The sequence below is a fragment of the Camelina sativa genome, chromosome 16, assembly GCF_030686135.1.
Source record: "Camelina sativa cultivar CO46 ecotype springtype chromosome 16, ASM3068613v1".
Taxonomy (NCBI): Eukaryota; Viridiplantae; Streptophyta; class Magnoliopsida; order Brassicales; family Brassicaceae; genus Camelina; species Camelina sativa.
In genome coordinates, this window is record NC_141895.1 from 9,268,555 (window position 1) to 9,294,639 (window position 26,085).

The 26,085-nt window shown below is 33.1% G+C and overlaps 4 protein-coding genes, 2 non-coding genes and 2 pseudogenes across 11 annotated transcripts; 3 read left to right on the forward strand and 5 right to left on the reverse strand.

Annotated features, from left to right (window-relative positions):
- Nucleotides 1–423: 423 nt before the first annotated feature.
- TRNAI-UAU (transfer RNA isoleucine (anticodon UAU)) lies at nt 424–497 on the forward strand. Its single transcript has one exon. It is a non-coding gene; the product is annotated as a tRNA-Ile (tRNA).
- A 1,789-nt stretch (nt 498–2,286) lies between these two features.
- On the forward strand, nt 2,287–2,360 carry TRNAI-UAU (transfer RNA isoleucine (anticodon UAU)). Its single transcript has one exon. It is a non-coding gene; the product is annotated as a tRNA-Ile (tRNA).
- A 4,362-nt stretch (nt 2,361–6,722) lies between these two features.
- Nucleotides 6,723–8,631, forward strand: LOC104759006 (polygalacturonase At1g48100-like; annotated as a pseudogene). Its single transcript, XR_015583507.1, has 5 exons — nt 6,723–7,061; nt 7,135–7,344; nt 7,427–7,634; nt 7,709–7,790; nt 7,956–8,631. The product of XR_015583507.1 is annotated as a polygalacturonase At1g48100-like (transcript).
- A 97-nt stretch (nt 8,632–8,728) lies between these two features.
- Nucleotides 8,729–12,834, reverse strand: LOC104759004 (uncharacterized). The gene is made up of 5 exons (XM_087489890.1): nt 10,215–12,834; nt 9,562–9,833; nt 9,383–9,487; nt 9,257–9,304; nt 8,729–9,148 (listed from the first exon to the last, which is right to left on the reverse strand). Exons 2-5 carry the CDS (start codon nt 9,823–9,825, stop codon nt 8,906–8,908), a joined length of 660 nt encoding a protein of 219 aa, XP_087346016.1. The 5' UTR covers nt 9,826–9,833; nt 10,215–12,834; the 3' UTR covers nt 8,729–8,905.
- LOC104759008 (pentatricopeptide repeat-containing protein At1g56690, mitochondrial) lies at nt 10,518–12,826 on the reverse strand. Its single transcript, XM_087489889.1, has one exon. The coding sequence runs from the start codon at nt 12,824–12,826 to the stop codon at nt 10,709–10,711; it is 2,118 nt and encodes a 705-aa protein (XP_087346015.1). The 3' UTR covers nt 10,518–10,708.
- Nucleotides 12,835–16,978: 4,144 nt separating the features above from the next.
- On the reverse strand, nt 16,979–20,155 carry LOC104760090 (GDSL esterase/lipase LIP-4). 4 transcript variants are annotated; one of them, XM_087489895.1, is made up of 6 exons: nt 19,602–20,155; nt 18,728–18,914; nt 18,466–18,566; nt 18,128–18,392; nt 17,789–18,046; nt 16,979–17,568 (listed from the first exon to the last, which is right to left on the reverse strand). In XM_087489895.1, exons 1-5 carry the CDS (start codon nt 19,668–19,670, stop codon nt 17,814–17,816), a joined length of 855 nt encoding a protein of 284 aa, XP_087346021.1. In that variant the 5' UTR covers nt 19,671–20,155; the 3' UTR covers nt 16,979–17,568; nt 17,789–17,813. The 4 variants fall into 4 exon arrangements, with proteins under 4 accessions (XP_087346021.1, XP_087346020.1, XP_087346019.1 ...); XM_087489894.1 differs by having other exon boundaries at nt 18,466–18,632; XM_087489893.1 differs by having other exon boundaries at nt 18,728–18,919.
- A 434-nt stretch (nt 20,156–20,589) lies between these two features.
- LOC104759003 (uncharacterized) lies at nt 20,590–23,161 on the reverse strand. 2 transcript variants are annotated; one of them, XM_087489892.1, is made up of 2 exons: nt 23,031–23,161; nt 20,590–22,282 (listed from the first exon to the last, which is right to left on the reverse strand). In XM_087489892.1, exon 2 carries the CDS (start codon nt 22,271–22,273, stop codon nt 20,825–20,827), a length of 1,449 nt encoding a protein of 482 aa, XP_087346018.1. In that variant the 5' UTR covers nt 22,274–22,282; nt 23,031–23,161; the 3' UTR covers nt 20,590–20,824. The 2 variants fall into 2 exon arrangements, with proteins under 2 accessions (XP_087346018.1, XP_087346017.1); XM_087489891.1 differs by having other exon boundaries at nt 20,590–22,279; nt 23,031–23,152.
- Nucleotides 23,162–24,255: 1,094 nt separating this feature from the next.
- Nucleotides 24,256–25,927, reverse strand: LOC104759002 (exopolygalacturonase-like; annotated as a pseudogene).
- Nucleotides 25,928–26,085: the final 158 nt, after the last annotated feature.

Below are 26,085 nucleotides of genomic sequence, written 5' to 3' on the forward strand. Positions count from 1 at the left end.
AAGAAATTTTCAAATATACAAGATAAAACATCTGGTCTTGTAACTCAGCTGGTCTTATGAGCCGCTGGTTCGAGCCTGAGACAAAGTTTTTAAGTTAACTAAGTCTTGCCCATGTGTGCTTAAAGAGATCAAAATGACTATGGGTTACGGTATCAACCTCCCTAATTTACAAATATAACTATTTTATATATTTTCTTTTAATTTTACTCATTTTGGAAATTTTGCCCAGTCATTTTGTGTAAGATCGATCTTTCGATGTCTATATTACACGTTTTGTTAAAAGCTACACTATAAGCACTTCCTCTATGGCGTCAACCATCATCACATCACACTCTCTCTTGCAGGATCACACTATATATGTTGTATATCCATTGCTATCATTGATGTGTACAAGAAATTTAAAATCTGATTCATGAGACATCTGGTCCCGTAGCTCAGTTGGTTAGAGCGTTGGTCTTATGAGCCGAAGGTCGCGGGTTCGAGCCTCGCCGGGACCATATTTTGATACCAATTTCTCTCTCTCTTTGAAGGATTCTATTAATATACCCAATTTATCTATTTTCCTCTAATTTCACTCATTTTGGAAGTATTGCCATAAGTCATTGTAACCACTTCTTTTATGGCGTCCACCATCACCAGATCACACTATTTCTTGTCGGATCACACTACATCATAAAAATAACTAAACATTTTAAAAGTTTTCAGTTTCTAGATATGCACCATCTTGATAGTTTGAAAATTGTGCATATCCCTTTTTGTATGTCATTTTTCAAAAATGTCATTTTATGGTGTGTATTTTCAAAAATATCCCTTTTTAATATATAAAATGATTAAATTCTAAACCTAAACTCTAAATACTAAACTCTACCTCTTAAAAACTATACCCTAAACATAAAATTGAAAACCCAAACCTAAAAAAAATTCTGAGAATTAATTTAACATATTGTAATTGTGTAAAAGAGGGTAAAAATGAAATTGTTCAAAATGGGTATTTTTGAAAAGGAGTATCTCAAAATGGGTATTTATAACAAATTCTCAAATTTGAATATATGAAAGTCATATGTATAAGTGAATTTGTCTATAGTATCTTTAATTTCTTGTCAATAATGTTTTTTAGATATTATGAATTCATTTCCAAAAACATAAAATTTACAGCATCTGAAATACTAATTTTATTTTGCTAAAATTTTCTCAATTCATTATTTTAAAAAACTTTAAAAAATTACAAATATATTTATACTGTATAAAATAATTATTATTAATTTATAAATAAATTAATATCACTATAAATTAATAAAATTTTAAGGTCCCAACATTATTAATTTATAGAGGTTTTACTGTATTTATGTTGGGTATTCATTGCCAACGTTGATGCATACTAGAAAATTAAAATACAAAAATTAAGCAATTGTCATGTAGCTCAATAGGTTAGAGCATTGGTCTTATGGGCCGAAGGTTGCAGGTTCAAGCCTTGTTGAGACCAAACTTTTTAAGTATTTCATGTTGAAATAACCATTCGTCAAACTTTACCGATATGTGCCTAAATATATCAAAATGACCATGTGTTACGATACAAATATCTCTCTTTGACAGATTTTACATATATACTCATCTTATATATTTCCTTCCAAAGTCACTCATTTTGAAAGCTTTGCCATAACACATTGGTGCAAGATTTTAATTTTATGGTGTCTCCTTTACACATTTCGTCATAAGCTCTACTATAATCACCTCTATCATGGCGTCCAACATCCTAAGATCACACTCTTTCTAGTCATACCAGCATTGTCTATGTTGTGTATTCATTGCTACTATCAATGCAAAAACCACGACTTCTTCCACCACTGGTTTCTCTTAAGGAAATTCTCTATCTTTGGGTGCAATTGGATGACAATAAAAGAGAGATGGATCTAATTTTCACGAGAATTCAACTCAAAATGCACATTTTACACTAAATTCATATTCATCTAACTTTTTAGTAGGGTCCATGTAGTAGATGAATAAATAATATTCTCTCTTTCAATCTCTCTAATTTACAAATATAACCATTTTATATATTTTCCTCTAATTTCACTCATTTTGGAAGTTTTTCCTGGTCATTTTGTGTAGGATTTTCCGGTGTCTCCATTACACGTTCTATCATAAGCTCCACTATAAGCACCTCTTTTATGGTGACAACCATTATCAGATCACACATTTTCTCGTCAGATCACACTATCTATATTTTATATTCATTCCCATCATTGATGTGTACAAGAAATTTAAAATGTGAGGAATGAGACATCTGATCCCTTAGCTCAGTTGGTTAGAGCATTGGTCTTATGAGCCGAAGGTCGCGGGTTCGAGCCCCGCCGGGACCAAATTTTATAACAATTTCTCTCTCTCTCTTTGATGGATTTTATTAATATACCCATTTTTCTATTTTCCTCTAATTTCACTCATTTTGGAACTTTTGCCAGAAATCATTGTAACCACTTCATGGCGTCCACCATCACCAGATCACACTCTTTCTTGCAGGATCACACTATTTATGTTGGATATTCATTGCCAACGTTGATGCATACAAGAAGTTTAAAATACAAAAAAAGAAGCATCTCGTCTTATAGCTCAATCGGTTAGAGCATTGGTCTTATGAGCCGAAGGTTGCGGGTTCAAGCCTCGTTGAGACCAAACCTTTTAAGTCTTTCATGTTGAAATAACCATTCGTCAAACCTTGCCGATATGTGCCTAAATAGATCAAAATGACCATGTGTTACGATACAAATATCTCTCCTTGACAGATTTTACATATATACCCATCTTATCTATTTCCTTCCAAAGTCACTCATTTTGAAAGCTTTGCCATAAAACATTGGTGCAAGATTTTAATTTTATGGTGTCTTCTTTACACATTTCGTCATAAGCTCCACTATAACCACCTCTATCATGGCGTCCAACATCCTAAGATCAAACTCTTTCTAGCCATACCAACATTGTCTATGTTGTGTTTCCATTGCTACTATCAATGCAACAACCACGACTTCTTCCACCGCTGGTTTCTATTAAGGAAATTCTTTCAATCTTTGGGTGCAATTGGATGAAAATAAAAGAGAGATGGATCTAATTTTCACAAGAATTCATCACAAAATGCACCTTTTACACTAAATTCAGATTCATCTAACTTTTTAGTCGGGTCCATGTAGTAGATGAATAAATAGTAGTCTTTTTGTTTCATAAAGAGTGTCATTTTGACACAATGCAAACAAATTAAGAAAATTATATAAATTTCTATTTTAGCCTTTATAAATACACTAAAAAAATTATCTTTCTAATTAATAAGCTGAAATAGTAGGGAGAAAAATGAGATTTAGTATTAAAAACTGCATTGAAAAAATAAAATGACATTCTTTTTGTAAAAAGAAAAAATGTCAAAATGACCCTCTTTGTGAAATAGAGGAGTTACTATTTTTTAGATGAAAATGTTCCTCCTAACCAATACGAGAGGAATGGGATGAAAAGTTATTCTTTCTACTTTATCTTATTCCTCTAATTTTTAATCACACTCCTTCCCAAAAAAGTTGCTACCATGATAGCTATATCCATAAATTTCATGTGCTTTATATTGGAATGATGTGATGAAATCTACATTTTCTAAATGTTAATCTCCGAATTTCATGTAATTTTTTTTCATGCAATGAATTCATTACTTTTAACATGTTATTTTGCTTAACTCGCTAAATCCTTCAATTTAGCAGGCAATGTTACAAAAAAAAATCACTAGTTTTTATAATATAGCTAGTAATTCCATTAGATATCCTTCTCAATATTGCATATTTAATGCTATTTTATTAACTTTGGCCCGTTTTCTATCACCAAAATCATGATTCAAGACCAATGACTATACATATTTCATGTCATTAAAAAAATCATTATTTTAAAAGTAGCATTTGAGTTCTTCTTGATGCTTTTCTATAATTCATGTTTTATTTATAAAAGGGATTTTTGCCAAATATGTCATATTTTTTATTAAAGATTTGGAGAATGTCAGATTTGCTTCATCTATCCACAAATATCATGAAAGACAAAAATACCCTTATATGAAAGAGAGTGATTGTCGTGGAGGAGATCTGATAGACAAATTATTAAAGTAAGTCATAGACTTGTCCGCGAATTTCATTTTTATAACTTGTCACGAGAATTATATTAACAAATTTTTCCATGAGTTCAAATTAGTTATTCATATTATTAAAGATAAGTTGTATTTGAAAGATAATTAGACAAAAATGATAAAGTTGTCGAGATGGTAGACCAAAAGAAAATGGTGGACCAAAAAAATATGTCGAGGATGATGAATCAAAAGAGGATGATGGACCAAAAGAGGATGATGGACCAAAAGAAGATGATGGACCAAAAGAAAATGATGTGGATGAGGGTGGACCAAAAGATGATGTGGAGGATTGGTTTTTTCGTAAGCATCATTCTCCATATCATCCACATCTTATCTATGATCCGCATCTTGTCCATCATCCACAACTTGTTCATCATTTGTATCTTGTCTATCATCCGCATATTGTTTATCAACCGTGTCTATCATCCGCATCTTGTCGATCATCGGCATCTTGTCCATCATCGGCATCTTGTCTATTATCATCATCTTGTCTATCATCATCATCTTGTCTATCATCCGCATCTTGTCCATCAGCTGTATATTTTCTATCAGCAGCATAGTGTTCACCGAAGAGCATTTATGTCTTTTTTAAGTGAAAGTTGTGCCATTATTGGAAAAAAAACGAACAAATTGGCAGTTTGACTAAAATTTTTTATCATTCCCGACATTTTTGTTAATTAACTATACCTTAGATATTATCTCTCGTCCTCTTCGGTCAATGTCGTACCTCTTCATATTTTTTACAGTAAATATCCATCTTGAGAAATTTACTCTTATTCTCACAAGAGTTTTTTCACTCTTTATAAGAGAATTATTAGTTAATTGTGTTGATTTTTATATTTTTATGATTTTTTTGATTGAGTTATTTCGTGGTCAATACTTTTTCAAGAGAATTGACGTATTAATAAACTAAAAATCTCAAATATATTTTAAAATTTATATACAATATGTACAGTTTACTTCAACTAAAAATAAATAAATAAATAAATAAATATACAGTCCGACTTTTAACGTAACTAATATTTTCAATTATAAACGCTTTTAAATATGCTACTTTACCCAATTCTCCTTAATCCGATACCAAAAACACCATGCCGGTCTATGAGTCCAGAGTCAAGTACTCAACCTTCTCAATTAGATAAATGAAACAATAGGAAAAGAAAAAGTAATAGTAAATGACCAAAGGAAAATGGAATTGCAAATAGAATCAAAAATCAATTTGCTTAGACATACTTTTGGACTTCAGAGGCATAAGAATGGGAAAAGGGGGACTCAACCTATCGGACAAGTTGAAATTTAGAGAAAACGACTGAAGCTAACAGACTTATCATATATATGTTTTAGGGGTTGGGACTGAAGAGCCTTATACAAACAAAAAGATTTTCCAATACTTGTGTGACCACATTTCACCTATCACAAAACCAAATTACTCCGGGTATTTTGCTAATCCGACATTTTTACGTTGTTTTCAAAAGAGTAAGCTCTCTTTGTTAACTCTTTAAAAAGACTAAATACAGAAAGGCTAAAATTCATTTTCCGTAAAAGATAATCATTTTTTTTTCCTTCGAGTCAATAGGTAAAACGTATATGGACTAGATAAACCAAAATTAACTAGGTAAATCCATTAATTGCAAACCTTACCAAATTGGTCATAATTAATTTTTTTCAAGCAAAATAACATTAATTGGCCTAAGGGTTAACATACGCCAAAATAAAAAGGACTATAATTAGTAACATATGAATTTATTGGTAGAAAATTTTTATTTTACATGGTGACATGATTTGCCCCAAAAAAAAAATGGTGACATGATTAAATAACAACAATTATGCGTGAGGGCAAAGTATAGTTTTATCAAACCATGCAAAAAAAAAGTAATTTTTCACAATTTTACGACTTTACCTTAAATATGATATAACAAATTCCAGGTTTGGGATATATAGTATATTAATCCTAAGAAACAATGATATTTTATGTAAAAATAGTTAATTAATCATCGATAAAGTCAACATAAGATAGCAAAAACTGCGAAACAATTAATAGTGTGTTGAGACCACTTTAGCAGTCCATCTTATGAAAGTAATAAATTGGTATGATCTATATATATAATATATGCATATATTGAAATAAAATGCATAAAACATCATAGATATCACTTAGATAAAAAAATAAACATAATTGTATGTCCTGGCTTAACCAATAAAGTATCTAAAAACAATTCAGAAAACAAGTTCAACATCCTTTGGGTAAAAATATATATTGTAGTTTATACGTTTGGTAAAAATGTATCTCTAACCTCAAAAAACCCTTTTTACCTCCTTGAGGCAAAAAAATAATAAAATATACACCCATAATTCTTTAGGCTCTTTTTCTTTTCATATGCTTGACGACCTCTCCATTCCTCGCGTGTGAGACAATTTGGCTAAACCTATGAAACCCTAGTCTATTGTCTATACATTTACATAGGAATAGGGTAATACACTCCATTACTCTTTTTATAGTTTATTCTCTTAGATTCTTAGTATATATACATGTATATTTTTCACATTCTTCACCTTCTAAAACATTCACAAGAAAATGACGTTACTTAATTCACTAGTCTTCCATGCATTCTTCTTAATCTCATTCTCATTGATTCGTATTTCTCACAATATGTATATAATAAGTCCATCACCGGCTCCAAATCCGGCTTACGATGATTACGACAATATTGCACCAACTGTCTTCGACGTGACTTCGTTTGGAGCCATCGGAGATTGCGCGACCGACGACACGTCAGCATTTAAGATGGCATGGGACGCTGCATGTATGACCACAGGGTCTAAGTCTTCTCTGCTTCTTGTCCCTGACACTTTCTGTTTCTTGGTCAAGCCAACCAGCTTCAATGGTCCTTGCAGAACCCAACTTGTACTACAAGTAAGCTAATTTTGATAACCTATCTTTAATGTTGTGTTTATAGTTTCATGAATAGATTTTTTTTTCCTTATAGATCGACGGGTTCATTGTGTCGCCGGATGGACCGAGGTCATGGCCGTCGAATTACCAGAGGCAGTGGATGATGTTTTACAGAGTGAATGGATTATCAATTCAAGGCTCTGGTTTTATCAACGGCCGTGGTAAGAAATGGTGGAACCTTCCTTGCAAACCTCACAAGGGCCCAAACGGAACAACCCAAACCGGTCCTTGTGACAGTCCTGTGGTTAGTCAATGTTTCACAATCACATTTTTGTGTTATATAGGTCAGAATTAGTGAATTATGAGTAAAATTTTTTTGATCTCAGGCGTTTAGGATATTTCAGAGTTCCAAAGTGACGATCAAAGGGCTTAACTTCATAAACAGTGCACAGTTCCATGTAAGGTTTGACAATTGCAGTGACGTGATTGTAGATTCCGTGACCATCAAGGCCCCAGCTTCTAGTCCCAACACTGACGGGATCCACATTGAGAACACACATAATGTTCAAATTCACAATTCCGTGATTTCCAATGGTATTTATTTCGCATTTTTGCAGTAAATAGTTGATTTCAGTCAGTTTTATGTTTCTTTTAATTCGGTATTACAGGAGATGATTGTATTTCAATCGGAGCCGGCTGCTTTAATGTCGATATTAAGAATGTTACGTGCGGTCCAAGCCATGGAATTAGGTACCTCTTTCATAATTTCCATTAATTCTTGCCATCTGCCAAACTCCAATGTGCCTCTCATAGAGTAGGGTTAGATTCTCAGCCTCTAGGCTCTGTTTTCTCAGAAAGTTTTGTTTTGTTTTCTGGTTTGAAGTGTGAACAACGAACTTATGTGTAATGTTGCAGCATAGGCAGCCTTTGGAGTCCACAACTCACAGGCTTATGTCTCGAACATAACAGTGACTAACTCAACTATATGGAACTCAGACAACGGTGTCCGGATCAAGACATGGCAAGGAGGGTCAGGCTCGGTTTCAAGAATTGTTTTCAGTAACATATTGATGGTGAACGTTCGTAACCCTATAATGATAGACCAGTACTACTGCCAAACAATGAACTGTGCTAACCAAACCAGCGCAGTCATTATTAGCGATGTTCTGTATGCAAATATCAAAGGGACTTACGACCAGAGAAGCCCATCGATGCATTTTGGTTGCAGTGACTCTGTCCCCTGTACTAACCTGAGACTCATGGATGTGGACCTGTTTCCTTCCAAAGGCCAGCTTTTGGAAAACCCTTTCTGCTGGAATGCGTATGGAAGCATGCAGATTACAGTGCCACCTGTTTATTGCCTGCTTGAGGCACTTCCAGACTGAACAGAAGATGTGTTCAACTTGTAATCAGATTCAGAACAAATATGATCACAATAATGTAAGGGTAGATTCGATGTCAGTAAAGCGTATCGAAGAAATTAGTCTAAAGTCTGTAACGTTTTAGAATACACAATACATTCGGTTGGGATAGGCTAAAAGAAGAAGTCAATCGAGTTTGTAACATACTAATATAACAGATACTTTGCAAGTAGTTACTGTGAACGTGGAAAAGAAGAAGATCCTTCAACACAGATTCATAAAAGGTTAGTATTTTGACCAAAAGATGCAACTTTTCCAAATTCTAAATCCAGTGGAACGTAGGCATATTTCATTTCATTAAGCGAACACATTTGAAGAAGCAAATGAATGTAGTAGAGAACTGAACTTATATTCCATTTATTGATAGACAACTTTTTGGTGGGGGAGACAAATCAGTCCATGACGAGCATTTCATGAACAAGAATATCCACATTTGGGATAACATTACTTGCAAACAGAAGCGAGTACCTCCAGCAGAGAAACCGTGAATCTCATTTGGGTTTCTTCATCCACGGCAACGAAAAGAGGAACGTGAACAAAGAGTGACTTGGTCTTATTCTGCTCCGCAAATCTTAGAGAGTGGTAATAGACATAGTTGCACACAAATCGACCTGCATCATCTGATGATATCACCTCAAAGCCCTTATTCCCCAACGCCTTTGTTATATCTTCCACTGGAAGAGTTGTCTGCAAATCATACATAACACTTGGATTCAACATAAAAACAAGAATCGCCAATTCTGCAGACCAAAAGGTTAAGAGACACAGTATAAGGAGACAGTATCAACATTGTACCTTTCTTACAGTTGTGATTGGACCATCAGACGGAACAATTGGCAGATTCTGCAAACAACAAGAGTGTTTCACGGAACTAAACAACTAACCAAACAAGAACAAACCAAAGGAGAGTCAAACAAAAACCTGAGGCTTCCAACCCAATTCATCAGGGCAACGAAAAGTCGCTTCATTCACAGCTTGTTGCTCAATTGCAAATTTTGTAGCGCCGCTATTAACTCCAAAGTGAACCTAAAGAGAACGACATCAGAAATGAGTTTCTTCAACACGCAAATCAAAACACTTAGCTTAACCAACTAACTAACCCAGATGGTTTTTCCAGCCAGGGACTCTGATTCCTCAGTCTTAACAGCAGATTGTAGCAACTGATAAAGAGAAGCGACAGCTCCTTGACCAGCGGTCTCGAGCACCGTACAGCTTCCAAGAATTACATCTTTCGACACACTATTCTTTGCCAAATATTCTTTCAGGTTGTTTGCCATTTTCTCTGTAGGATTCTCAGCAACTCCATGGAACTTCTTGAACCCTGTGATATGAATCGTCACACCCGTTGGTCCTTCAGAACCCATCAATAAAACTGAAACAAAAAAAACAGTCCGTCAGAGAGACATTGGATACAGGACACTGACAGTGACTCTATCCTATTAACAACACCAGCCAGATTAGATGAAACTATAAATGACGAAACGAGTCCAGATCTCAACAACGTATAAAATTAAAAAAGTTGTATGACTTTATCAAGGTTTGCAGCTTTTTCAGATTCCGTACGAACCTAACTGATTTAAACGATAAAAAGATCAAAACTTTCAGAAGTCTGATCATCAAACACTGAATACGTTAATGGATTACACAACAGAGAAATAACCAAATCGCAGATTTTTGAAAACACCCAATATAGAAAAACTAGTTTCAAAAGATGGGCAGATGATCAAGAAACGTAAAGGTCGAAACTTTTTACCTTAGAGAAAACAGATACTGGAACCTGAGAGACGATGAACAGAATTGAAAGCTTTGTGGGTCTGTCTCTTCAAGTGGAATCAATCGATTTGCCTGTAAAATCTGAGAGAAAGAGAGAGAGAGAGGGGAGATGTGACTCAACAACCAGTCTTTGGTCTTATCCAATCAATTGAAACCTAACTTTTAATCATGTTCCACTTTGGACGGAAGTTTGATAATCACATAACAAGACACAAGAGGTACATATGTTTAGTATTCTTTATTGATGTAACAAAAGTGGTAGGTCGCGTCCCAAAGAAGAAAATAAGAACAAAACAGCAATGATTCAATTATTAATCGAATAATTGCAGGATGATATGATTGAGTTTGATGATTCAAGTGGTGCATTGATATGTGTGAAACATTCTTCTTATAAACTATAGGTAATAATAATACACCTATCTCAACTAAACCTATGAATTTGAACCGAAATAAACCAATAGCAATGGACCAATCTCACCAATAATCTCTACAAGAACACTCCCCATTGTTGAAATGGTGGAATCTGTTTGCATCTCTTAGAATGATCTCTCTTTCTGTCACTTTCGAAATGAGTTTGATGGCGGAGTGGCAATCTCCACAGACTTTAAGGTTCTTCATGACCCGAATGGGTACTCCTTCGGGTAGCTTTAAAAGTCCATACGCAACTGCGAGTCTCTCGCTGTGACGGCTCAAGCTATCAACTTTCTCTTCCTCGTCTACATCATGTAGGACATTGCTGCAATCAGGACTATAACCAGCTTCTCTTAATAATCCATCTGTTTTCTCCAATACCATTAATATCATCGCCTGCTCGGGATGGTTTCTTATACCTCCGCGAGTGAACATGTGCACTTTTTTCTCTACCTCAATCCAGCTACAACCAGGGAATTTACTTACACTCTTTGTCCTCATGTTTTTTCTCATTTCTGCAACATCTCCCCACTTGGATCGAGATGCATTTATGCTGGATAGCAAAACGTATGGACCAGCGTTCTCTGGTTCAATCTGAAAGAGTTTCTTTGCAGCAACCTCAGCTAAATCTAGTCGTGAGTGAGTTTTACACGCTCCCAACAGAGCACCCCAAACTGTAGCATCTGGTTTTACGGTCATACTTTCGATCAATTTCATTGCCTCATCTACCCGGCCTGCACGCCCAAGCATATCCACCGTGCAAGAATAATGCTCAACCATTGGTGTCACACAAAACTTTGATTCCATTGATTCAAATATCTCAAGCCCTTCCTCGACTAATCCAGCATAGCTACATGCTGTCAGAATCGCTATCAAGGTCACTTTGTTTGGCATGGTACCAGACGATGCCATCTCATAAAAAACCTTAAGAGCTTCCTCTCCTAAACCATGCGATGCATAACCAGAAATGATTGAATTCCACATGATTATATCCTTTTTAGAAGGAAACCTGTCGAATACTAGCTTCGCTTTTGTAAGCTCACCACATTTGACATACATGGTCATCAAAACAGAGGCAACATACACATCAACATCAAACTGACATCTCACCAAATGAGCATGTACCTGTCTACCATATTGGAGACTTGCTAAAGACGCACACGCACAAAGAATGCTGATCAAAGATGTAAAACTCGGTTTAACTCCTTGTCTCTGCATCTGAACAAACAAATCAATAGCCTCCAATTCAAAACCTTTTCTTTCATAAGCTTTGATCATTCCTCTCCAAGTAGCATCATCTCTATCCTTCATCTGATCGAAAACCCTCCTCGCTTTTGCTATCTCACCTTGCTCTCCTAACCCAACAATCATAGCATTACACGCAATAACCGGCTTCACCGGCATCACCTCAAAAAACTGTTCTGCATCCTCCATTCTCCCACTCAAAGAATACCCTAAAAGCATTGAAGTCCAAGAAACTTCAGTTTTCTCTGGCATCACTTCAAACAGCTTCCTAGCAACATCCACTCGATGATTCTGCCCATACCCAGTAATCATAGTAGTCCAAGTAATCACATTTCTATCCTTCATCTCATCAAAAATCTCTCTTGCCTCATCAACTCTTCCTTCTTTACACAACCCACCAATCATATTAGTACTCGCTACAGTATCCTTAACAGGCATCATATCATACAACTTACGTGCATCATCAATACGCCCATCATCAATCAAACCACCAAACATCACAGTCCAAGAAACCTCATTCCTCACAGGCATTCTCCAAAACAACAACTCTGCTTCACCAACCATACCTTCTTGCACATAACCTTTCACCATAGCGGTCCACGACACAACGTTCCTCTCAGGCATTATCTCAAACGCACTCCTAGCTTCGTTAATCATCCCGTTTTTAATATACCCAGAAACCAACCCGTTCCAAGAAACAATATTTCTCTCAGGCATTTCATCGAACAGTTGGCGTGCTTCTCTCGGCAAACCGTTTGTAAAGTAGCCAGAGACAATTGAGTTCCATGAACCGATTGCTTTAAACCGTAACGAATCGAAAAACTTTCGAGCTTCATTGATTTGACCGGTTCGTGAGAGACGAGAGATCTCAAAACTGAAACTGACTCCAGTGGCTGTGTTGTACGTTCTATGTAAAATTAACTGAACCTTCTTCATTCACCAATCGAGTGCTTCCTGTGTAAGGTTCTTGGAGTTTTTTTTTTTTGAAAGGTTCGTAGAGTTTTAACACTTGAAGTTGCTTCTGCTAGTTGAGAAGTTTGTAAAGTTTTTAGTTTTTACAGTAAAAAGCGCTGAGGAATGATAGATTTTTAGGGTGTGCTCGAACTTATAAACTGGTTATTTAAAGTTATAACTACTCTGCTGATATAATTTGTAGAAATCGTTTACAAAGAAACTCATAGGCTACATAGCCCCACATACATATAATTGTTAAGTGAAAAGTGTTTTTTAAAAAATATATATATTTGGACTTAATTAGTTTTTTTTTTAACTTAATTTCATTGTAGCATTATATAACGGCAATACGCAATACTAATAAATACCACTAAGATGAGTTTTTTTTCTAAAAATACTAAACTATCTACAAAACTAGATTAAATTTTTTATATTAAAAACTAAGTCCTAAACCCTAAACATTAACCCAAGTCCTAAAAAACTATACCCTAAATTTATATGTGTCAATCCAAACCTAAAAAAAAAATTTTACCCAATAAAAAAATAATTTTTTTGTTTTTATGGTAATTTTGGAAAAAAAAAAACTTTATGGTATTTTTGGAAAAAAAAAACTCAAAAGTGGTATTTTTAGAAAAAAACTGAAATTGTGGTATTTTAAGGAGTTTGTCCTTATATAACTACATGACAATAATGATTAAAACTTTATTTTTAGAACAATTAAAAATGTTTATTAGCTAATGGAATTATAAACACAATGTATGCCATTATTATTTTTTAAATGTATGTATTGCTACACCAAAATATGATTAATATATTATTACAAGCACGAAAACAAAAACGAAAACAAACAATTTTTAAAGTATTTAACAATGAATTAAAATAAATAAAATGAAACATCAATTACAAAAACACAAAATAGTTAAGTCCAAATATATCTATTTTTAAGTGAAAAGTGTTTTTGAAAAATAAATAAATATTTGGACTTAATTAGTATTTTTTTTAATTTAACTATGACTCAAATCATTGCGATGTCCCGGGAGAAGTATTTTAAAAAATAAATTAAATTAAATTTAAAATTCAAAATTTAAATTTATATGTTCTAAATTTATTTGAAAAAAAAATAGTATAGTTAAGAATATGTTATAGTAATAAAAAATTATTTTAAAAAGAGAAAATAATAAGTAGGACTAAAACTACATAAATATTAAATATAAAATGTTATGGCAAAGAGACATAAATATATATATATATATACATACATATATATATCGTGAAACTTCATACTGAATTGAAGCAATCTTACCAAAAATATTGTGTAATATATTATAAATATAAGATATTTTATAAAAAATTACGATAAAAAGTTGCAACCATCATAAAAGATATCAATATTTATACTACTAGCTAGTAAAAACAATTATGAAAAATGAACTTGAGTATAAATATCGAACAAATGGTTGTAATGAGTAATTGTAACTTTTTAATAAAATAATTATAAATATATTTTTGGTGAAAATATATCAATGAAATTTATAGTAAAATATACAAGTTCTAAAAATAAAATAAATATAAATTCTAAAAACACATATTTTACTAAGAATTAAGATAAATAGACGCAACTATAAATTATATATTTAAAATTTTTAAAATTTCTATATTGCTATAACTATTTCTAAAATCTTTAGTTAGATACCTCTTACACAGAGCTTAAGGGCCGGTCCTAGGATTACTGAGGCCTAAAGCATTTATTATACATGATATTTTATAAAATATATTAACTCTAAGCATATGATACAAACAATTAAAAAAATACAAAAACTGCTAATTTAGAGCTTCGAACCCTCGGCCTGGTGCATGTTTTCGTACAACAGAACCAACTTAGCTAAGAATTTATTTCGACAATTAATCCAAATTATTTGTATATATTATCTGGCATAAAGCAGATGGTTTAGCTGCTTTGGAGTGGGCCGGGCCTGTTTATGGGCATAATATATAAATACTCTCTTTCTTTTGTGTTTCAACCAGCCCCTGCTTCTGCAAATTGCCTGGAACTTCTTGACCTTGTCAAAGTATGACTTTGGGAACAAGACACTTGCTCATTCGTTGGTTATGCTAGTATTGAGATTCGGAACCTATTCATCACTCTGCTACCGCATGGATTTTGGAAGGCTGCCTATAACAAGAAAGAGTATATATGTTAGATTTTTTTGTTAACTCTCTGTTTGTCTTCTTAGTAACTTGTGAACAGTTAAACCAATATTACTAATATAATTTAAACTTATAAACTTTCTTGCTTACCTTAAAATAATGATTTAGAACAATATTAATATAAGTGTGCTAGATCCATTATAGAAAAGCTACAAAGTTGAAGCTATAGTTATACTGTTATGCTTTTTGTTTCTTATATTTGCATAGGTTTTGCTTATGTTTTGCTTAGTTATTGTCAATTTGTTTTTTTTTCTCCTTTTATTTCAGTATTTTCAATAATCATTATGTATCACTAGATTTGTAATAAAAAAAAAGTTTATTCTTAAATGCACAAGAAAAATAGTTTATTCTTAAATAGTATAAAAGGAACCCAAGCAACAAATTTTACGAGGAATTTTTAATTCTAATTTTGTGAGGAGAAGAAGAATTCAAGCCATCTCTCTCACGCTTAAGCATTGTCAGATCTAAGGGAGATAACTCATTTTGATAATTTTCACACAAATTAAAACAAATATTAAAAATTTTATTATACTCTTAAAATTTAATTTGATCTTGATATTCTTTCATGGATTTGAGGTTAAACTATAAAATTTATATCAAATTACATATCGACAATCTAAAACGACACATTTTTTTGAAACATTCAAATAATCTTAGAATACTCTTTATGAAACAAATGAATTATTATAATTAGATTAAATGCATACATTTTCTCACCAAAAATAGAAAAAACGGCTAATTCCCCCCCCCCCCACGAACTAAGTTACTTTATCGAATCCATATACATAACTTTGAACTATGTTTATAATTACATGAACTTAACTAAAATTTGAATTTCCTACACGAACAATGTAAATCCGGTCTAAACCAACAAATAGACAAATTGGTGTTATTGTTCATGTTTTACCCCATGGCAGCGTGAAGTTTCTCAACCAGATTCATCAAGAAGAATGAGCCGTACTTGTCTGACTGCTACATGATGAATATAATAATATATAAATTTAATCAACTTTAATTATGTACATACAGTTGCCTTTATTTATCATATATCTTCGTAGACTATGTGTTCTTTAAAAATTAACTAATTTATCTTTTATTTCTAGAGATTATTTATTTTTATTATAATTATTGGTTGATAAATTTTCACTCAAGATAATATTCTTTTATTATTTTTAAAATTATTTTATCAGAAAGTTGCATTTATTTATTATTATCTTTCATTTTAACTCACAGTTATATATGTATAATATTAGTTATATATGTATAATATTTATGTAGTTTTAGCTCTACTTAGTATTCTTCTTCTGATAAATTTTAATTTTATTTTTAGCATATATTTCAAACTATTTTATTGCTTTCAAATTATTTTCTAATATATAAATCTAAATTTGAAATTTAATTTAACTTGATTTGAAATATTTTCCCCATGCGGGTCTGAGTCCTAGTATTAAATAAAAACTAGGTATATCATTCATCTAAAATAAATCATCTATACTATTAATTAAGAAGCACAAATAACAAAATGTCCAAAAAAAAAAACATCTATTACATGAAATGCCAAAGTAATTAAAACTAGTTTGCAAGCAATGGAAATTGATGCAGCGCAACCGTCATACATTGATGGGCTTGGTCTCGTTTGTTACTTGCCCATCAAGCTATTAGGATTTAGTTAATTTTCTATTTATTTTATTATCAAGATATTCTTTTACCTTTTACGATTAGGACTAGGGTTTGTTTTAACTTATCTATTTCTATATAAATAGGGATCGAGACTCCATTGTATTATGATCCCATTACCATCAACGGAAACATTTACTGGTTCGCCTTTAACTCTGACTACCCCAATGTCTATTGTATGCCAACTACGTCTATGAAAACGATCGGCTTATGTTATATTTGTGGAAGCTAGAGAGTGGGGAATGGCACTTAGTTTCTAAAGCCCTCACGGCCAATATCATTTATTTCCCCTTAACCATAAACCCTTTTGATGGTAATACAATGTACATGTGGAGCCAGACGAATGGACATTTTGCATCTAATAATTTTTACAAAGGACAGTTTAGGTTTCATAGCGGCCACGGTAGCACTCTCAGTTTTGGCGGAAAATGGGACCCGGACAAGGATATCAAGGACAACCTCTATATACCATTTACCTCAAGTTTTCTTCTCCCGCGGCGGCTGCATCCGATCCCTTCATCGCCATCATAATGAATTTGATTTCAACTTACTTCCCTATGCTAGAGGACAAGGTCTAGGGCATATGGTGTTTTATTTATTTATTTCCTCTGATTAAAAAGAAGTTGTACGGATCAGATTCTTACGTTGTGAGACTTGAGATCACAGTGCACTACACAATAAAAGGCTTTTGAGTTTTGACGTCAGTTGAATATAGGCTTTTACGTCGGTGACTTTAAAAACCTCACTTGGTGAAGCTTCTTTGTAGGATAACACCTGACCTACCCATATATACCCAAGCGTGGATTGCGTCCGAGTGATGCCTACACACTTTTTATAATCTGCACAATATGAACATCAGGTCAGGGAGTTAGTATTGACCGAAAATATATGAACCCAACTTAGACGTTCATAAAAAATTATCTAATTTTTATATATATTGTCCAACAATCTTAATCGCAAATTTATGCTTAGTTTTTGAATTTTTAGTACCTAAATACAACTTGCCAGATAAAATTCAATCGTAAAAAACAGTCTAGTTTCCAAGAATGAGCCTATTACCTATAAATCGATAATACTTTTGTTATCAGCGACGGCAGAAGAAATGGAATGGAGTTGACGGTTTTGAATAGTGCATTGAAAGAACTTTCATGGCCACAATGGCATTAGCTGTCTCGGTGTAATGAATCCCATCCCAGCTTACGAAGCGAGACCCTTTGTCACATACATTAGAGCCTTTGTGGCCACATGTTATGTTCACATTGTAGTTGTAAGGAGTCCCTTCATATCCGCAGCAAGCCATTAACGGTCTCCCAAAGCCTGCATTGATTTAACAAAGATATAACCAATCCCATTCGGCCAATGATGGTATGATGGGAGAATGAGTAAACTCTGCTTTACCGTATTCGTTGGAGTTTGCAATGAGGCTGTATTTAATAGTGTATATGTCGACATAGATTATTGTGGCGTCTTTAAGTTGGCTCCTCAGCTCCTCACACATATGATCTAATCTTTGGTTAAATAGCTTTGCTGCCGAGTTGTAACTGGCTAAGCAACCGTGCTGGTCGAGATCTTTGCTCTTGACCATTGAAAGTTTTTGAGGAAGACAACCCAATGGACCAGTGTTGTGAATCCAGAATCTCCTTCCTCCTTCATTATATAATCTCTGTAGACCGAAACACCGATTACAAAAGGTTACATTGTGCATACTAAAGTTCTACAAACTACGAAAATCTCACCATTATGCCACTTTGTATCTCGGAAACAATTTGTGGAATTAGCTTAACCGTTTGAGAATACGAGTTGCCTTCAGCGAAAGAATGCGAAATGTCGTTCTGTCCTATATCAATCATGTATAATGCGTTTTTGAATCCATTTTCACTTATGTACATTCCCTTTAATGAATCTAGAAAACACACATGCCAACTCTAAGTCAAGATCATTAACTAAGAACAGAGTATATACAAATACAACATTGATTTGGGGATGAGGATGGTTTACTTGAACTAGAAGCGAGCTCGAGTGATCGAGATTTGAAATGACTGAACTGCATGAGCTGAATGCTGAGCGAGAAAGGGACGTTTTTGGGGAGAGTAGCGGATCCAACAATAGCGAAATTTGCACCGTTTTGAAACCTTGTTCCACCCAATGAATCTAAGTATGGTCTCAAAAGACTTGTATTTAAACTCTGGCCTACAAATTTCCTCGTTAGTAAATCCATTTAACAATTTTAAATGAACGCCAAAATTCAGATACAAACTCAATACACACCATCATTAAAAACAGTGTGGCTAGTTTTTAAGTTACACTTGAAAAGGGCTTAGCAAAAATAAAAAATGCAGAACAAAAAACCAAACCCAACCAGCCAAACAAAAATCTCATCAATACGAACCTAAGCCAAATATTTTATGACCCCGTTATAGGAAATTAGGAATCTCTATATCAAATTATTCTAGCCAAATTAAACCAAACCCAAATTTTGTGCAGTTCAACCGACTTAACCAAAATTTTATTAAAAGTGATATATATATATATATATATTTGATTAAATAAATAAAAAATACATATAAGTACAGTATTATACTTTAAATTTTACAGCATAAACAAACATATTATTAATACATCCAAACTAAATTTAAACTCAAACCAAACCAAACCACATCAAAAAATCTCAACTAAAACAAACCAAAGTTTGTTGCCTTCTAACATAATCAACATGGGACCCACTGTCCGATTAGATCTCAATGACCAAATTTGTTTATAGTTCACACCTGCCACGCACCGACATTTATGTCTTAACACATCTAAGCCGTCCATTCCAGATGCAAACGTACGGTGGATATAACACGATCACTAACAAGTTTTTTTTACTTACAGAAGAAATCGATGAGAAGACGTCCGTCGGACAAACGACCGGTGGATCGCCGGAAAAATAAGCGTCCATTTGGGAAGCCAACGGGGTAACCAAGTCCAGCAACAAGGCCTCCTGTATCTGAATTAGAGTCTCCGAAGTTAAAAATCACCGGCGGAGTTGTACAACTCGCCGCCTCAGAGGGTTGCCGGAGACTTAGCAGAACCAGTGACACGAATATGATAAAGAAGATGGACAATGTATCCGAGTGAAGAAAGAGTGTGGCCATTGGAGAAACTTTGGTAGTGTGTGAAGAGAGGTTACCTCGGTAACTTTTTATATTCAGTGTGGTCCAACGATATTTATATTGTATACCAAACTATAAAGGGTGGTGTAGATTTGTACAGATTAAATTATCTCTGACAACATTATTTACTCCATAGTCTATTGTGGTTTGTTTATAGGACAAGAATCTTTTTATGACTTTGGAAATATTTGTTTACCGTAACAAAATATTTGGTACAAGAAAAATAGAAAATACCAAATATGTATTGTGAAGTATATGCATTGGCCGTAACCCGTAAGGAACGGAATGGTAACGTGAAATAAGCTTTCTATTTGGAAATCACAATGCTCATGTCTCTTTCTCAATCCATATGTCAAGTCTCGAGAAGATGTTTGCGTATGTTTTTATAAAAGCTTTAAATGAGTTTTCATTACCATAAATAACACATGTACATATTTCTAACATTCTTGTTATAATCACTATAAAATTTCGAGCTTTTGATCGAAAATTTATGTGGTTCATGTGCCTCAACCCCACAAAAGTAGATCAACCCTTTCCCAATATATAGCACATACGATTTGAACTCGGTTTCGGTAACACTTCAACAACATCCATCTAATCAGTTAAGATGAGCCAACCGCATTTAGATTAAAAAATATAGCTTTAATATCTATAGGTGATGCAACATTTTTCAGTTCATTTTTTGTTGTTGTCACAAACGTCATCTATCCAAAGGAAAAGAAATTTATTATTTTGCCAAAAAAACTTTGTAATATATCAACTCAACATAAATTAAAGGGTAAAAAAAAAAACCAGGTCAAGTGCAACAGTATTAAGTTCAGGTCAAGAAACATGTAGCCTCAACTTCTTCTCGGTCGATGGTGCTAAGTCCATATTATTAAGTTCAGTTACATTGCATTATGCTGCTCCCAAATTCTTTCATGTTTCACAGTTAAAAACATCAATGCTCTCCCTCTGCGTCTTTAATCTGGTTCAAGATCTCAGCCTTTTGCTCCATTAAGGCTCCTATTTTTTCATCTATCTTTTCCAGCTTCGTTTTCAGCTTAGTGATGTCACTACCACCCTTCTTCTTCTTCACATCTTTGTCTTTCTTTGCTTCCTTTGTCTTTGCTTTTCCCCCCTTTTCTTCCTCATCATCTTCAGCTTTTGACTCTTCTATATTAACGTCCTTAGCATGATCTTTCTCATCTTCTTCATCCTCTGTCTTTTTTGTTTCCTTTGTATCTTTCTTCTTGTTCTTCTCTTTATCTTTCTTCTTCTTTTCCTTCCCCTCTTCACTTTCACTGTCTTCTCCTTTAAATTTCTTCTTCTCTTCATTGTCATCTTCTTCCTCCACATCTTTAATATTCTTCTTCTCAGCTTCTGGTTCTTCGAATTTAATATCTCTAGACACCACTTCGGCTTCAAGGTTTTTCTCCTTATTCTTGTCTTCTTTGTCATCTTTTTTAACCTTCTCCTTTTTCTTATCCTTTTTCTGCTTCATGCCTCCTTCTTCCTCATCTTTATCTTCTGATTCTTTCTCACATATCTCATCTGTTTCCTTCTTCTTTGCCTTATCTTTATTCTTTTTTTTCTTTCCCTCCTTATGTTCTGCTTCTTCTTCTTTCATCTCATTATCTTCTGCATCATGTTCTTTCTTCTCTTTTCCCTTCTTTTGTTCATCTTCTTTCTCAGACCCATCCTTCTCTCCCTTTACCTTCTTTCCCTTCATCTTCTTGTCCTCCTTACCTTCGGATTCTTTTTTCTGTTTCTTCTCTTTACCCTCCTTCTTCTTTTTTTCCTCTGTCCCTGATTCATCCTTCTCTTTCTTTTTCTTCTTTTTACCAGATTCTTCTTCTTCTAACCCCTCCTTTTGTTGGGATACATCCTCGTGTTTCTTCTCTTTATCATCCTTCTTCTTTTTTTCTTCTACAGCTGATTCATCCTTCTCTTTCTTCTTCTTGTTCTTTTTACCTTTTTTTTCTTCTTCTACCTCATTTCCTTCTGATGTATCCTCTTGTTTCTTCTCTTTGTCCTTCTTTTTCTTCTTCTTTTCCTCCTCTTGCTCTTTCACTTTTACATCACTGTCTTTAAGCTTCATGTCACCATGGTCTTTTTCATCTTTCTTGGAAACAATTTTTTCGTCTTTCTTCTCTTCATGTTTGTCATCTTTATCTTCTTCTTCTACCTTTGTGTCATCCTTCTTGCCCTTAATCTTTTCTTTTTCCTTTTCCTTCTTTGTTTTCCCTCCACTTTCTTCATCATTCTTAGTTTTAACCTTCTCAATTGACTTTGCCTTCACTTCCATCTCCAACTCAACATTGTCTCCCTTCTCTTTTGTATCCACTTCTTGCGTCTTCATTTTGACATGGAGTTTCTCTTTCTTGACATTTTCTTCACTCGATGACATAATTCTCTGCTAGAAAATGGAAAAAAATAATTTGTTATAATAAAATTCATTATGTAAAGAACTACACTTTTTCTAGTATTAAGGAAGAGGAGTAATGGTTTCTGCCTATATAGTCCTTTTGGTTTCGATGCTGCCAGCAATTAGCGCTAGCGACCAGCAACCAAATCACTTTCGTTTTATGGTCTTTTTGGTTCAGCAATAAATTTCGATAACCAAATCACATTAGTTTGATAATAGTTGGTTCACCAACACATTTCCTACATTGAAACCTTTTGGTAGTTGGTCGTGGAAACCTGTCATGCTTTAATGAACCAACGATTAAAAAATAAACATGATCGTTGATTGTTCCTTGCTAACAACAAGAAAAACATAACGCGTACTAAGAGATAAAATGAACATTTTATCCTCTACAACCCTCACCATCGAGATTCAATGGACTAATTATACTCTAGTAGCAAGAAAGACTATTCCTTATAAAAAAAACAAATGAAGAAGAATGTTCGATACTCCAAATCAAGAACTCCAAGAAAATCTCCAATTGATTCAACCATATATAAAACCCAGAGTATAGGACGCAAAGATTAGTTCACCATAACAAAAAAGCCTACCAAGTAAATCAAGAACAAACCCAAAATCTGAGATCTATCAAGAAGATAAAGAAAACTTGAAATTCAAGGAATATTTATAAGAACAAGTACTAAAAGTTACAGAGATCAATCAAGAAATTAAAGAGGAAAAAAAAAAAAAACTTATGTACCTTAGATTAACCAAAGGCTATAGCTAGAAAAGTTGTTGTTGTGTTTGGAGAAAGAAGAGCGAACCGATCCGTAAAATGATCTAAGATGTGTTTGGTTAATATATACATGGGAAGACTTAAAGTTAAAGATGATGACTTACTCTCGTAAACGAGTCACACGGATGTGACGCTGAGACTCACGCGTTGGTGCCACGTCTTTGTCTTTCCTCATTGCTCTACTTTTTTTCTCGTCATTTTATTGTATTTTTCAAAGTTTTATTTTATAACCTTTAGATTCACATTATGACTTAAAAAAATTAGCAATTTTATTATATAAATCTTAATTTTAAAGTTAATAATTCATATAATTACAATATATATCAAATATATCGATAATATTTTGATATGTGTACAAATAAATTTTTATTTAATAATTCTAATAAAATTAAAAATTCTGAAAATAAAAGAATTACAATTAATATTTTTAAAACTTTTAATAAACCAAAAATAATCTATTATACCACTAATTCTAACAGAAAAGTTATCTATTAAATTGCAATTTTAAATAAAAAAATATGTGCAATTAATAAGGATTTATTTGCAATTGAATTGCAATTATTATTTATTAGAATCATATAGTAAAAAGAGATTTATACAGAAAATTGGTTAAAGTATAAAAAATATTTAATGTATTAAAATTAGTGATTAACATAATATATAAAAACTAAAATAATCAAAATAAGAAATTAATGTTATTTTCTTAAGTTTTTCAATCAGTGAATGATTTGATAATGTATTCAATATTATTTTATTATATAAACTTTAGTTTTCAAAGTTAGTAACTCATAAGATCACGATACATGTCAATTTTAACAATTAAATATTTTTTTAAGTGTTATACAAAAGCTTTATTTTAACATATTTGTAAATTATAAGAAATTAAAAATTTTAACCATTTAATAATTATAAAAGATAGTTCATATATGTATATATAAAATAATACTAATTCTAATTTTATTAAAACCTAAATATTATGAATACTTATTTTCAGACTAACCATTCATTTATAAATTTAGTAATTATATATGAAACAAAGAAACATATTTACATGGTTATAATTCGGTTCGAAATTTTGGTGACAAGAAAGAAAAGAAAATATTACACACCATTTACATAGAGAACTATATTTATACATAAATGAAAAATCATATAGAAAATATTGTCATTGCATTGATGGACCGCCAAATCAATTTAGACAATATTGAGGAACCATCTTACCACTAGTGGATCCGTCAACATTTTCACACATCATAGTGGAAGAACTATCCTCAACTTCGTTATGCTTTAGATTAATGTCAATTAGCTCAACATTTTTGCACGAAAAGCTCTTGCTACATTGCAGATTTACTGCCAATTTGTTCTTTGATGTTCCATATATGTTCTTTAACTTAATGTTTTGGATCTGAACGTGAGATTCACCCTGACAAAAGAATCAACAAGTTGTATTTTGCTTGTTTTTGATCATCTGAATATTCTCATACACGAAGTTTGAAATAAGGATCTTTGAAGCTGAAGATTCCCAAGTCTTGATCTGAATACTATCGCTTGTGCCATTGAAAACGATGTCTCTTATTATTAAGTCATTTACGTCTTTCTCGTCTTTGTTCTTCCCTAAGCTTCCAACACTGATCCCATGTCCGGGACCACACTTGACGTTTGAGATATCGAGGTTAGTGGTTCCCGAGAGAATAGCGATACAATCGTCTCCAGTACCAATGTTTGTGTTTGAGATGCGAATGTTGCTACATGAACCCATCTTGATACCGTCAGTGTTGGGACTATCACCGGAAGCTGTTATAGTGACACCGGTAATGTTAAAATGATGGACGGAGAAGAAATTGAAATGTCCCATTTTGCTGTTTAGTGATGTTATGTCTTTGATATTTGAGTTGTTCACGAATGCAAATCCCATAGTCTGTGAAAAAATTCATATTAATTAAAACACTTGCTACTTTCTCATACATATATAAAAGGACTACAAACGTTAATTGTATCTAATAAATAATGATTAAATCACTTTCTTTTCATTATATAAGTTTCATATCAAATTTTCTGTACTACGCTTTGAATGTAAATAATAAGCATATAGTTGAAAATGAAGTGTAACTTAAGGAAGTTTAAGAAATGTTACCATAGCTAATTTAGGAAAATTGGAGTTTTTGTGGCAGTCATTGAGTGGCCAAGACTCTTTTCCTTGGCCGTCAAGTGTACCAAAGCCGGAGATCGAAAGATCATTGATGTACTTAAAGTTGATCCATGTGTCTTGCTTAATGTCTCTAGGATTTGAAGGAGCCAATAAAGTTCCATCAATGACAAATTCAATAGGACTTTTGCATGGACCCACAAACTCTACACCACCAAGGTAGAAATTTCCTTTTGGTACGTAGATTTTACTACTTCCACTGCTTCTTCCACATGCATGGTTCCATACATTTGTGAATGCCTAATTTTGTGTGCGTGGAAAAGGACGCAAGTTAATTATTAAACTAAGTATATCATAACAATTAAAAACAGTTTTTTAAAAAAAAAAATCTTTTGCTGATATATTGGTCATTTATGTTTATAATTATGTCGTAGATTTTCTCTCAAAACTAAATGGTGAAAGAAATAATTTAGAAAAATTGGTCATATACGTTAATAATTATTTTTTTAGATTTTCCTCTTAAAACGAAATGGTGAAAAAAATAATTTAGAAAAACTATTGTATACGTACATTGGCGTTATCAGTTTTTCCATCCGGCTTCAAACCATAACGTTGGACGTTAAAGACTTTTTGGTTTAATGGTCGAACGACTTGCAACGACAATGAACATGAGAGATAAACACAAAGTCTCAAACGAATAAGCCATGAGGACCATTTCTTGTGTTTATTTAGAGTATATGCAGATATTAGAAAATTATTATTATTAATAGGAGACAATGAGAAGTGTTGGCCTTTTTTACCTACTTATATAGAGTTAGTCTCGCTCGACGAACAGCTAAAATGAACTTGATTGTTGTTATTTAATTAATGGTT

Bases quoted from the DNA above. Each gene is read 5' to 3' on its own strand.
- LOC104759004 (XM_087489890.1), bottom strand. From the start codon at position 9,825: ATGGGTTCTGAAGGACCAACGGGTGTGACGATTCATATCACAGGGTTC. The intron at 9,488-9,561 runs GTTAGTTAGTTG...CGTTCTCTTTAG, and splicing joins TGGCTGGAAAAACCATCTGG to GTTCACTTTGGAGTTAATAG. The intron at 9,305-9,382 runs GTTTTTGTTTGA...TGTTGTTTGCAG, and splicing joins AATTGGGTTGGAAGCCTCAG to AATCTGCCAATTGTTCCGTC.
- LOC104759003 (XM_087489892.1), bottom strand. From the start codon at position 22,273: ATGTCATCGAGTGAAGAAAATGTCAAGAAAGAGAAACTCCATGTCAAA.
- LOC104759008 (XM_087489889.1), bottom strand. From the start codon at position 12,826: ATGAAGAAGGTTCAGTTAATTTTACATAGAACGTACAACACAGCCACT.
- LOC104760090 (XM_010482939.2), bottom strand. From the start codon at position 19,866: ATGGCCACACTCTTTCTTCACTCGGATACATTGTCCATCTTCTTTATC. The intron at 18,920-19,601 runs GTAAGTAAAAAA...GGAAATTTGTAG, and splicing joins TCTTCTCATCGATTTCTTCT to GCCAGAGTTTAAATACAAGT. The intron at 18,393-18,465 runs GTGAGATTTTCG...TTCGGTCTACAG, and splicing joins AGATACAAAGTGGCATAATG to AGATTATATAATGAAGGAGG.